This window comes from Leuciscus leuciscus (assembly GCF_965113295.1).
Source record: "Leuciscus leuciscus genome assembly, chromosome: 6".
NCBI lineage: Eukaryota > Metazoa > Chordata > Actinopteri > Cypriniformes > Leuciscidae > Leuciscus > Leuciscus leuciscus.
Genome location: NC_138730.1, coordinates 31,643,390 through 31,655,783, shown reverse-complemented (window position 1 = coordinate 31,655,783; position 12,394 = coordinate 31,643,390). Strand labels below are relative to the sequence as shown.

Sequence of the window (12,394 nt, the reverse complement as noted above, 5' to 3'; positions counted from 1 at the left end):
GCCGGAGTCAAGCAGTATATAAACTGTTCGTGACGTCATGGGCAGAGGCGGGGCCGAAAGACGGGGACGTCTGGAAAGAATCAACGTCATTGGCTGGTGGAGATTCAATCAAAGATCAGAGAGACGCATATGAAAGTGCTGGAGAAAAGTGAATGAAAACCTGAGAACACATCATCCAATCACGGTTGACGTGATTATGGATCTCTGGATGACATGCACTGAATGGTTTATTAAAAGTGTTTCTGTTTTCCTCTGCTTAGGGTTTTTGTACAAAACGACATGCCAATAAAGTTTTTTTTTATATAATTTGTTTAGCATTATCGATTTAACTGTTTAATACTGGTCAAGTGTGTGTGAGGATTAATTAATAATTTCGTGTCATTCTGCGTGAAAACAAAATACACATATGGCCGCCGTGAGTGTTTTTATCATGTAACATTCAGAGTTGAAAGCAGACTTTTTTTTTTTGTAAAAATTGAACAATTGAATTGCATCACACAGGCTATTTTTTTCCACGAGGATGAAGCCAAATTACGTCATTGTGGAATATACTGAACTGAACTAAAAAACTCGTGGTTTCATGCGCCCCCTTGTGCCTTGATAAGTAAACTACTACGTCTTTTTCTTTTTTTTTTTACTTAAAAACGCACATTATGTTCTAAGACCGTTTTAAAATAATAATTAACACATATTGCTTTCCTTCATATCCAAAAGTTTCTGACTTTTATTTAACTACTGCGATAGCTGAATGCCTTTGGCTTTGTCAATATAAGGGATCTGCTGGAACGTCATAAGTAATAACTTTCTGTTTTCCAATTTTAGAACCCCTGCTCTAGAAAAGCAGTCTGAGATCGTATTAAAATTATAATCAACAAATATACTGTTTTCCTTTCCATCATATCCAGTTTATTTTATTTTAAATACTGTGTGTCCCCTGTCTGATTGCACACCATAATAATATTTATTGCATGACAGCAATATTTCATCATACTGTCTGAACAGTATGAAGCACAAGTACCCCCCCCCCCCCCCCCCCCCCAACAAGAAAATCAACAACATCAGAAGTGATATTTTTTCTTATTTTTTTATTTGTTATTTTATTTTCCACTTTTTAGGTATATGGTCCTAACTGCAGGAATAATGAATGATAATCCACTGAACATTTGTTGATAGGAATTACAATGGGGGATGAAAACACATCAAAAACATTGTTCTTTAACAGCCGCATTTAACAAGAACAAAGTAAAAAAATGCATAAAATAATAAAGTGGAATGGCATGTGTGCAGCAGCTGAATTGATGTGAATGTGGAAGCAGATCAATAAGTTGGCTTAGAAGTCAAGATCATCTGCTTTGACCTTCTTCTCCTGAGACTCAACCCAGGCCTTGTTGATAGTGCGTTTCATCTCATCATCTCCATCGGTGTAGATCTTCTTCAGTACGCTCATCAGCCCCTCGCTTGGATCAGCGTTCTCATTCGAGCTGGGTTTGCTGAAACAGATATGTTACCATTTTATGACTTATAAACATAATTTGCAGAACCAAATTTGGTACTATGCTAACTAACTCTGATAGCAGTGCATACTGCAATTAAATATTTTTTCATCTCATGTTAAAATAATAATAAACATAACTCATGATTACAAATTTATAATTTTTATTTTATTTTGGATCATATTAATTTACATTATAATATTCATTATTTTTATGCATAAATCTACACCATTCAATTTAAAATCTTGTTTTTAGATAAAAATAAATAAAAAAGGAAAACGAATAGAGAATGAAAGTGTGCACATTTGACTCACTCTTTCTCCTTAGACAGTTTTTCTACTTGTGTCAAGCATTCCCATTTTTTTGCTGACTTCTTCTTGCACATGATAAGTACCATGTCTGTTTTTATCTGTAAACAAATAAATTGACAAGCCTTTTTATCTATGCAATTTTAACCAATTTAGCAACAGAATATACAATAACTTTAAGAAAGTGACAAACCTTTTTACTACTCTCTGCAACAATAATGGGAAATAAAAGGTTGTTGACGGTCATTTGATGGTTCTTCCCATCCAGATCTTTGACTAGAACATTAAAACCTCTGTAAAAACACGAGAGCAGTGGTTACACTTATTGACCATTAAGAACACCACGATTCAAAAAGATGTTCACCCTCTTAACCTAGTAAATACATTTTGTCACATGACCATATATCTAGAAAAGACTATCATTTACAGGTGCCTGCAACTGAGAGATAAACGAGCAAACAGTAGCTAACATGTAACATGTAAAAATTCACTTTGTCGAAGCAAATTTATGCACGTCTATTAAATATAATATAATAATAAAATATATATCAAACGTTTTTAAAGAATTTATCTCTGTGGCAAAGCCCCACTCTCCCCGACTTTGAATTTTGAATAAATAAATACTGGACACAATAATAAACAAGAAAGTTGGGCAACACTGAACAATACCGTTTCATTTGTTAATATTAGTTAACAACATTAGTTAACATGAACTAAAAACCCTTCTACATACTTTATTTATAAAGGTCCATTTTAATTTCATCATTTACTAATATATTTGTAAAATTAAAAGTTGTGTTGCATTAAATAATGCACTGTAAACTAACAAACAAACCATGAACAATAAAATTTTCTAACTAATTTGAATAAAGATTAATAAATGCTTTTTTTTAAAATTTATATATATATATATATATTGCTCATTGTTAGTTCATCTTAGGTAATGCATTTACTAATTTTAACAAATGAGACATTATTGTAAAGTGTTGCCGAAATATATGTCCATGGTTTTACCATAATAAAAATGATAACACAAACCAAAATTCAGCAATATTTAATGCGAGACCACACCTCTCTGTGAAGTTAGCCTCAACATTTTCAGCTGGAATAGCATGCACTCCTTTTAGTGTGATGTAGATTTTGACGAACTTGTCAGATTGGTCCCATCCTAAAACAGAGACAAACGACATGTGTAGCCAATTAGACAATATTTATCACGGTGGGATAGCCTATACCTATTATCATTAGGTATGAACGCACCAAAATTGTTGATTTTGACTGTGTATCCTTTGAGTGTTGTTTCAGTTTTGTCTCCAGAGTCTTTCTTGGCTTGCTGCAGTTTCTGCTCTCGTTGTTTTTGTGCCAGCTCTTTCTCTATTTTCTTGTGCTCTTGCGTCAAGACGTCCCGCACGCGCTGTCGTTCACATTTCTCTATCAGATTCGTGATCTCTTTCAAATCACTCTCAAGACCGGCGATCTAGAGACACAGTCACATCTGATATCAAGCTCAGGATATTAACATGTTCATTACAGGACAGGTGAGTTCAGCAGCTGTCAACTCACTGTCTAGTAATATTTAATTCACCCAACATGTATATAATCCCATAAGTTTTCAAAGTAAAACATGAGTTTCATTCACATTTATAAGCTTATTTATGCCACTGCATAAGGGCGCTTACAGTGCAATACAGAATAAACCTAGCAGACCGCTATATTCTCACTACATGCCATTACAATGACTAAAACACTGAAAAACAGAATATTATACCAGTTCATTGATGTCCATCGCTGTCCTGAAGAAACTATCCACGACAATTTTATCGACGTTATGAAAATGATCTTTGCTTTCAGTTCGTCAACGTGTGTCCACTAGAATGCATGAAGCGCTGTTTCTTTCTAGAAAGATTCTTGCTTCCGCGTTCAATTCAAAATAAAAGTCCTTAAATTACAAAATAATTCTTACTAAACCAAATACGACTAATCAGATTATAGTTACTTTATGAATTACATTACTGCAAATTTATTACATTATCTATCAGGTAAAAAAAAAACGTATTTAAAATTGTGTGTGTCAATGTCACTTTTACTTATACAGCACCATTAAAACAACACATGTTGACCAATGTGCTTTACATCATCTCAGTAAAAAAAAAACAATTGTATAGCAATACGATTGTGTGTGTGTGTGTGTATATATATATATATATATATACACACACACACGCCCATTGTGCATATATAAAATAAACAGTTTATCAACCACAAAATATTCTTATTTAGCTAAAATGTACTAATTTACTGTTGCTTAATGTAAAGTGTTCATCTGTAAATGCACAGATTATTGAATACATTTTCATAGAAACTTGCAATAAATTATTTACTTTGTCTTGTTGATAGGTTAAATATCTTCCTCTTTTTGTAAAACTAAATTATGTTTAAGTGTGACACCAAACAAAGAGATAAAGTAATCCACAATAAGGTTAGATACATAAAACCTGAACAGAGCACACACAAAAAAAATGCAAAAAATGCAAATAAATCACAAAACACAAAAGTAGCACATAACACTTTTTTATTGTATCTACACTAACATAACTTATATTAGATTAGCCATCAGTCCATCAATCTGAATCAACTTAGCAGAAAATAAAAAATTTTGAGCAGGAGCTTGTTTGTTTTCCAGCTCTGTGTCTTTGCACTTTCGTAAGAATACCTTCTCTTCTAATGGCATAACAAACTCAAGCTCAAGTTCATTCATAGATTGTAAAGCTCATACACTGAATGACAAGGTTGTACGAATGACCACTTATACAATCCCATGGTTGATCACCACATTGATCTCTGTATTCCAGACATTTGGTTGTGGTCCGCTAAATGCCGAAAAACAATTCGGCTAAGACGCCACCTGCGCTTCACTCCACGTGGACGTGATGTCATCACACACCTGTTGCGAATGCGCACGGGACAACTGTCTCGAGGAAGTGCGGCGATTTCTTTATCAGCTATCTCCTAAATACATAAACATGAAGACATGGCCATTATTATTATTAGTTTTAGAGCAATATTTTGACATTTAAATCATTGCATCAAGTCAAAATAAACGTTACTGACTTTGTAAATGAGTTAAATAGCATAAAATCATTTATTTTTGCAGGATTTTAAAGGTTGTAAGTCATTCATGTAAATGAAAAACTGAGTATAAACTAGAACTGAAGTGAAACCGCAAGACTTTGAATATACCTGTAGCTCTTTTGGCAAAATAGTATTCTTCCTAATGGCATTGATGCGCAGTCTCGTATCTGCATATTCAAATGCCATTTGTCTTCTTTTCACATCCCGTACCATCCTCCAGTCAACATAGTAGCTCCTGACCTGCTCCACCACTCCAAGTGAACTTCTGTAGGCCTGAAGGACATCAGATGAGATTGTATGGTAACACTTTACAATAAGGTCTTGTTTGTTAACATTAGTAAGTGTATTAACTAACATGATCTAACCATGAGCAATACATGTGTTACAGTATTTATTAAAATCCAGCTGTTCATTGATTGTGCATGTTAGTTTATGTTTCATTAACTCAACAAATATAACAATTTTAATAATGTATTAGTAAATGCTGAAATGAACATTAGCTAAGATTAATAAATGCTATAGAAGTATTGTTAATTCTTAGTTCATGTTAACTAATAATAAATAACTAAACCTTATTATAAAGCGTTATATTTTACATTTGTAGATTCATAGGTCTTACAAAACCCCTTACAACTTATAAAAAATACAAATGACTAAAAATGAATCTTTCTGACAGACGTAAACTACAAATGTCACCAGCATCTCTTGGTCTAACATTACAGTGTCCAACAGGATCACAATTGAAATACAATGCATTAAAAGTCCTTACAGACTTTGCATTCACACATTATGATTTTTACATTAAATTTACCTGTCTACAAACAGGCAAGGACGACTGCAGAAACCCCATCCCCGTGCCGAGGAGCTTCCATACCGCCGCCATGTTGATCCAGCACTGACTGACCTCGACAGTGGTTTGTAGGTTGAGAACTGAATTTGATTTATCATTACTGCCATCTACTGGTCATATTAATGTTCATCCAAGCATTAAAGTATTGTTATCGCTCTTAAACAGCAGTAAACCATTTACACACACACACACACACACACACACACACACACACACACACACACACACACACACACACACACACACACACACACACACACACACACACACACAAAGGGGAAGGAAAAAAGAGACTCCGTCGTTACAGGACACAGCTGAAAATGTCGACAACTGGCTTTGTCTGCAAGGTTGCCTACTGCGATTCATTATTGTAAAGTCCAGGATTGTAGGTCTCTGAGCATCTAGATCACCAGACATGAAAATAGTGGTGTAGGAAAACGGACTCACATGACACAATAATCAGTAAACAATTCAGAAAGTACGAAGAGCAGTAGCCTACTACAATTAAACAATGGCCTGTGTGTAATTGCGGTACACAGCCAGATAGTGGCAGAATGTTGCTATTAATTCAACAACATAGGATCCTCTTGTCTCTAGGGGGTTTCAATCCTTTAGATGCCACGGACCTCCAAATATGATCATCCTCATGTGAAGGACCCCCATCCTAAAATTTAAAAGCAATCTATGTAGTTTACTGTATAAAGGCCTAATTTGTACTGTTCAAAAAATAATAATAATGTCATTAATTATTTAAATCCATAAATGTTATTGTAGCCTAAATTGTTTTTGTTTGTTTTTCTAAACATTTCCACAGACCCCACCCCCCAGCACTCCCTTGCGGCCCCCTGTGGGTTCCTGAACCACACTTTGAAAACCCTATACAAAAAAAAGACGCAATTTGACTAAATCTATAAGATTTATGCTTGAAGTCTTTGTAATATAGGTTACATATGCATTTAAAGCAGTAGTTCTCAACCTTTTTTTACTTCAAGGCCACTCATTGTCCTCAACAATATTACAAGGTCTTTGCCTAGTTTTGTCAAAACTTATTTTAATCTATGGGCAATCATAGTGTCTGTAAATAACAAAAAAGTTGCTAAAATAATTCTAATTAAATTAATTAAAAAAAAGCAAGATACTTGAAGTTTTAGGAGTTGAATGTTCTTTCCACTTTTTTAAATTTAGTAATGAATTGGGTTACTTTTATAAAATTGTATTTATGTTAGTTATTTACAAGAAAAGGACTAAGGACTACTCAATTTCTACTCAATAAAATATTTTAGAGCTTAACAATTTTTTTATTAATTTACATGACTTTTCCCGGTCTGATTTCTAACACTTATAAATAACATCCAGGTTTTCCAATTCTGTCTGAATCCCCAGAGAACTGATGATTCAAGGCATATATGCCCTAATCAACAGCCAGGGCTTCTTTAAAGGGATAGTTCACCCGAAAAATGAAAATTCTGTCATTAATTACTCACCCTCACTTCAGTCCAAACCCGTAAGACTTTAATTCATCTTCGGAACACCAATGAAGATTTCTTTAATTAAATCTGAGAGCTTTCTGTCCCTCCATTGACAGCCTATGCAACTACCACTTTAAAGCCCCAGAAAAGTATAAAGACATCATTAAAGGAATCCCTGTGACTCCAGCGGTTTAACCTCAATTTTATGAAGCGACATGAGTGGTCTGTTTGTGCAAAAAAACATTGCAAAATATTAATCTTCAACGTGTGTTCATGCAACAACATCTGCTTTCGCGTCAACACAACACGCATGCGTCGTGGTGCTCTCGTGAAAGCACGTTGGAAATTAATATTTTGTAAATAAATTGGTCAATTGTGGGGGGGTTTTTTAGTAGGAAAAAAAAATACCATGGAAGTCAATGAGACCAGAAACTGTCTGGTTACTGAAATTCTTCTAAATATCTTCCTTTCTGTTCAGCAGAAGAAAGAAATTCATACAGGTTTGAAACAACATGAGGGTGAGTATATGATGACAGAATTTTCATTTTAAAGTGGAGTATCCCTTTAAAAATTTGCCAACTGCATATAAGTGAATCAGATGTTGGTCATCAAAACATGAAATCTGAATGAAACACATAAACAAATGACACAAAATGTGTATAAATTATATGACTTTAATTTGACTAGCATATGATTCAATATAAGAACTTTAAATGATTTATATATGAATTGTATTTGAGTTTTATATATTTCTACTAATACCATATACATTTGCACACTTTTGTCATGTAAAACTCATATAAGTATTTTAACAGTATTCATATATAATGCAAAAATCCCCTACAAGTTGTATGTGTGCCATTTAGTATAAAATGGGCCATAATCGGTCTGATTTTGTATAGGACATGTATTGGCCTTATATGAAACACAGAAGGTAATTCTGGCCGATTTAAGTAAGGAAGATATGGTTGCTGTATATGAACCATGCAGGTTTTTTTCATATGGGTAAGGTCTTCAGGATCACTTGAAAATTAAAGGCAGGTTTGTTTGATTAGGGTTGGAGATGAACTGTGCAGGACAGTCGATCGGCAGGAGCAGGTAGTAATCGATAGGCACTAATATAATTGAGGTTAAACCACTGGAGTTACATGGATTACTTTTATGATGTCTTTCCTTTCTGGGCCTCAAAAGTGGTAGTTGCGTAGACTGTCAATGGAGGAACAGAAAGCTCTCACATTTCAATAAAAATAAATTCATTTGTGTTAAGAAGATGAACAAAAGTCTTATGTGGATTTGGACCGATGAGGGTGAGTAATTAATGACAGAATTTTCATTTTTGGGTGAACTAACTCTTTAATTTGAACCTATCTCAGGATGACCTGTCATTAACCTGTCACGCATCATTGACTAATAATTTTAATTCAACAACAACAACCTTTTGCATCAGTTGGCTGAACTTGGCTCAATTTTACAGGTTGGTCTTCACAAATAACATTTTCAGGAGTGAAAATGCAATGGACACATGAACATCCTGCACAGAAACCTTTGACACATTTTGAGGTCACCATCATCATGATCCTACACCTGCACTGTGTTAGCAGTTCAATACAAGAGAAACAAGCTCTCTTACAGACAATAAGAGAAAAAATGTCTGATTGTAATGCAGACTGGTTGTACAAATAGGGAATCTGGGCACGTTTAGACAGCAAATTTGTTGAGCATGTAATAGGCCAACAAACTATAAGAATAAACAGAGGAGAGAGTGAAACTTCTGTTTTAAAATTCTTCCCTCGCAGCTTGATGTCAGAGGTAAGTTTGCTCATTTTGTGTCTGCTGATATTTTTTCTTTTCATACTTAATGAGGTTTACATGCCATTTCTTATGCTCATCTACCAGTCTGTCATTGCCACAGAATAAATCCCCCATTAAAACAATGCAACCGAAAAGAAGGAAGAAAAAGCAGACGACAACAAAATAGCAACCAACAAACAACTCCTTATGTGCTTCTCTGCATGACATGGTTAGAGTTCAACCCCAAGGCATTCATAAAAAACTGTTCTAGTAAATTCCTCTAGAATTTCCCAAGCAATCAGCCTTTGTTAAAAGATACTGGGAGATGTGTTCTGAGAAAAATACTAACATATGTCAAATTGCACAACTTTTATAAAGAAGATCAGTCATGTAAAATACAGGTCTTGCAGGGGTTGCCAGGTGAAAAAGATGTACTATTAAATGTATTAAAAATGTACTTGAGTATGTTTTTAGAACAATACAAATTTACTATGCATTAGTTTTTAACCCATTTAAGCATGCAATTAACTAAACTCTAAAGGCTCATGTTATTTATTATCAATTTATGTACAAGAAGACAAACCTACAAAGAGGTTTTGACAACTTTGAATTGAAACTGGAGATTATGTAATTTGTTGATATTTAATTCATTAGCCATTTCTGGATGTTTACTCAGAAATATACCTGGCAACTGACACTGAGCAAAAAAATCCCCATCTGAATCTTTGCATCAGTTTCTATGGGAGTTTTTAAATGTGATATGTGCCCATCGGTCACTAAAATTACCATAATGAAATCATTTTTACATTTTAATACACTTTAAAGAGCTCCACACGAAACATTGTGCAAATAATTATATCTCTGGGCATGTGGGCATTAGTGCTGTTATTCTAAAAACTCCACAGCACAGTTGTGTATTTTAAACTCACCAATATGAAGCAGAATGCCACACTGTGATGTGCATGTGCTGCTCTTCTGAAGCTGAATCTAATATCTGCAACTCTGCTCTTCTGAATATTTCCGAAGCGTGGGCTTCAAACACTATTTATTAAATTTCCTGCCTGTCCCAGGCCACTTGAAACCCTAGTTGAGATCTAATGAGAGCAATGCTTTCTAAAAACAAGATTCGTTCTGCGCTTTGTTCTTTAAAAAATTAAACATACTGTTTTGAAGAGCTTCACTTCATCACTTCAATATTCATATTCAGACATTCCAGGCTGATCCCCACTGGAGTGTGAAAATGAGAAACAAAACTGAACCTGGCATGATATGAAACCAAATGAGTTTGAGATTGACATTTTGTTGCTGTTTAAAGGGATATTTCACCGCTGGAAAAATTGTGTATTTAAATTGGGTCATTTATGTAGTAGAAATGTGAAATTATTTTAGAAGTTGGTGCCTTCTAGACTGAGAAAAGCCAGAAAATGTATTTTAGGCTCATGTGGATGAAAGACAACAACTCCCAGAATGCACTTGCTTCGCTGCCCTACTAGGCCACTCCCAAGCCACGCCTACCGGTTACAGAGGGCAGTATCGGAAGAAATTATACAACTAGTTTACTCGAAACTGAAAAGACGCCGTTTTATCGTGAGATCCCACCCCCTATGGGCGGGTTCAGAGATCAGTGAGTGGAAAGCAAGTCTGTATTGAATTATAAAGGATTTTGAAAGTTATTTTAATTTTACATACCAATTTTAAAGGTAAGATGTACAGAACAGCTGATAGACACGAATTGTAAAGTTAATTACTCAACATTCACAGTTTGCTATATGTGACAAACTTTTAGTTTTATATTATGAATTAATTATGTATTGAATTCAGATGTTTTTTTGTTTTGTTTTTTTATCACAAAGTAATTTATTTTTTATTTTTTTAGGCTTCTGTGTTATGTCTCTGACTTGAATGCGTGACATGCCGTAATAATAAATGCCTTAGAGGCACGAGTTTCCCATGGTGCACTTGAAGGCAGCATCTTTCAGAAAGTTCCCACAAATTTCACTTGACGATATTCAAATGTTCCACACGTGTGGAGACGCATGTTCTGAGCTCTTTACCATATGTGGTAACAGGTGATTTGCATACGTAACCTCAAGATTGTTTGGTTTCCAAGACCTAGCGTTCTGGACCAGTGGCTTTAAAAGTTTATTTCGATTTTTTCATGATTTTTTAAGTTTTCAAGCAAAATTGTAGTTAGAGAGTGGCAAAAACGTTATAATTTGTTTGTTAACACTTTATTTCGATTGTCCTTTATTCTACTAACTAGGCCTATAAATAACTGTCATCAGTTAGCGTATTAGTAGACTGTCTGCTTAATATCTGCTACACTTTATTTTGATGGTCTCCCAAAAGACATTTTACTGACTATAAGTAACTTTGCGACTATATGTAAACTTATTCTACTAACCCAAACCCTGACACCTAACCTTGACCGAAATATCTACAACAGTCAGTCTACTAATACATACTAATGAGAGTAAGTTGATGTAGTTGCAAAGTTACTTAATAGAATGTTTAAAGTGGACCATTAAAATAAAGTGTAACCTTTGTGAAAAAGAAGCTTAGAATTTTTGACAAAATGAATAGCATATGACTATGAATGCAGTTATTGCGCTTACTATAGTTTCAGGCAGCCTTCCAGCGATGAGGTAAAGTCCTTTTTGGACTTGAGGTCAAGGCCTTCCTGAATTATGGAATGTACTGCATTGCTCCCTCAGGACTGTGTCAATCAAATAGCCCGGGACCGAGGACTAACCCTTGCCGAACGAGTCTATATTTTGTCGGAAGCCCCTGTTCCTCTGTCTCTCCATGGGTCAGTTCATGTTTTTATCTACCTTATATACTCGGGTCCTTCTGTTCAACAGATGCTGAGGCCAATGTATAGAAAAAAGAGAATCCATCCATCCTGAAGTCCCATTTAATTTCATCATCAATTTCAGTAAACAAACAAGGGCTCTTAGAATGACTCCCAGCAGTGTCATTTTTTACTGAACATTAAACCTCTAATCTTAGCACAGAAGCACAACTAGTATTTGATTAATGTTTTGTCCTCGATGCATGTCTGGTTTTGACATTATTATGAAATAGAGACATCAGAGGGAATGAACTTCGCACGGCCAACCATCACAATCAGAGCGATCCCGCTTTCCAAACTTAACTGTTAATCCCATCAAACACAGCACATGGACGTTTATGATGAGTCGGATCCAAAATGAAATATAAAATGATAACTGGGACTTTATTCCTCTTGAGAGTTTTTTTTTTTTTTTTTTTTTTTTTACACGGCCATCTGTGAATTCATTCAACGGGACCACCAAGGTTAACAGGAAGTGTGTTCTCAGGGCACCCTTTACC

At 34.8% G+C, this 12,394-nt stretch overlaps 2 protein-coding genes across 3 annotated transcripts; both read right to left on the bottom strand.

Moving 5' to 3' along the window:
- Window positions 1–1,068: 1,068 nt before the first annotated feature.
- cacybp (calcyclin binding protein) lies at window positions 1,069–3,730 on the bottom strand. The gene is made up of 6 exons (XM_082171788.1): window positions 3,570–3,730; window positions 3,062–3,278; window positions 2,873–2,969; window positions 1,995–2,094; window positions 1,808–1,902; window positions 1,069–1,490 (listed from the first exon to the last, which is right to left on the bottom strand). The coding sequence occupies exons 1-6, from the start codon at window positions 3,585–3,587 to the stop codon at window positions 1,331–1,333; spliced, it is 687 nt and encodes a 228-aa protein (XP_082027914.1). The 5' UTR covers window positions 3,588–3,730; the 3' UTR covers window positions 1,069–1,330.
- A 626-nt stretch (window positions 3,731–4,356) lies between these two features.
- Window positions 4,357–10,023, bottom strand: mrps14 (mitochondrial ribosomal protein S14). 2 transcript variants are annotated; one of them, XM_082171789.1, is made up of 4 exons: window positions 9,973–10,023; window positions 5,745–5,893; window positions 5,042–5,206; window positions 4,357–4,810 (listed from the first exon to the last, which is right to left on the bottom strand). In XM_082171789.1, the coding sequence occupies exons 2-4, from the start codon at window positions 5,814–5,816 to the stop codon at window positions 4,628–4,630; spliced, it is 420 nt and encodes a 139-aa protein (XP_082027915.1). In that variant the 5' UTR covers window positions 5,817–5,893; window positions 9,973–10,023; the 3' UTR covers window positions 4,357–4,627. The 2 variants fall into 2 exon arrangements, with proteins under 2 accessions (XP_082027915.1, XP_082027916.1); XM_082171790.1 differs by lacking the exon at window positions 9,973–10,023 and having other exon boundaries at window positions 5,757–5,871.
- Between the last annotated feature and the right edge of the window lie 2,371 nt (window positions 10,024–12,394).

Coding starts and splice junctions, on each gene's coding strand:
- cacybp (XM_082171788.1), bottom strand. Junction 2,970..3,061: donor AGTCAAAATCAACAATTTTG/GTGCGTTCATAC, acceptor TCTCTGTTTTAG/GATGGGACCAATCTGACAAG. Junction 1,903..1,994: donor TTGCAGAGAGTAGTAAAAAG/GTTTGTCACTTT, acceptor ATTTGTTTACAG/ATAAAAACAGACATGGTACT.
- mrps14 (XM_082171789.1), bottom strand. CDS start 5,816: ATGGCGGCGGTATGGAAGCTCCTCGGCACGGGGATGGGGTTTCTGCAG. Junction 5,207..5,744: donor CCTTGCCTGTTTGTAGACAG/GTAAATTTAATG, acceptor GATGTCCTTCAG/GCCTACAGAAGTTCACTTGG. Junction 4,811..5,041: donor TTTTGCCAAAAGAGCTACAG/GTATATTCAAAG, acceptor TTATGTATTTAG/GAGATAGCTGATAAAGAAAT.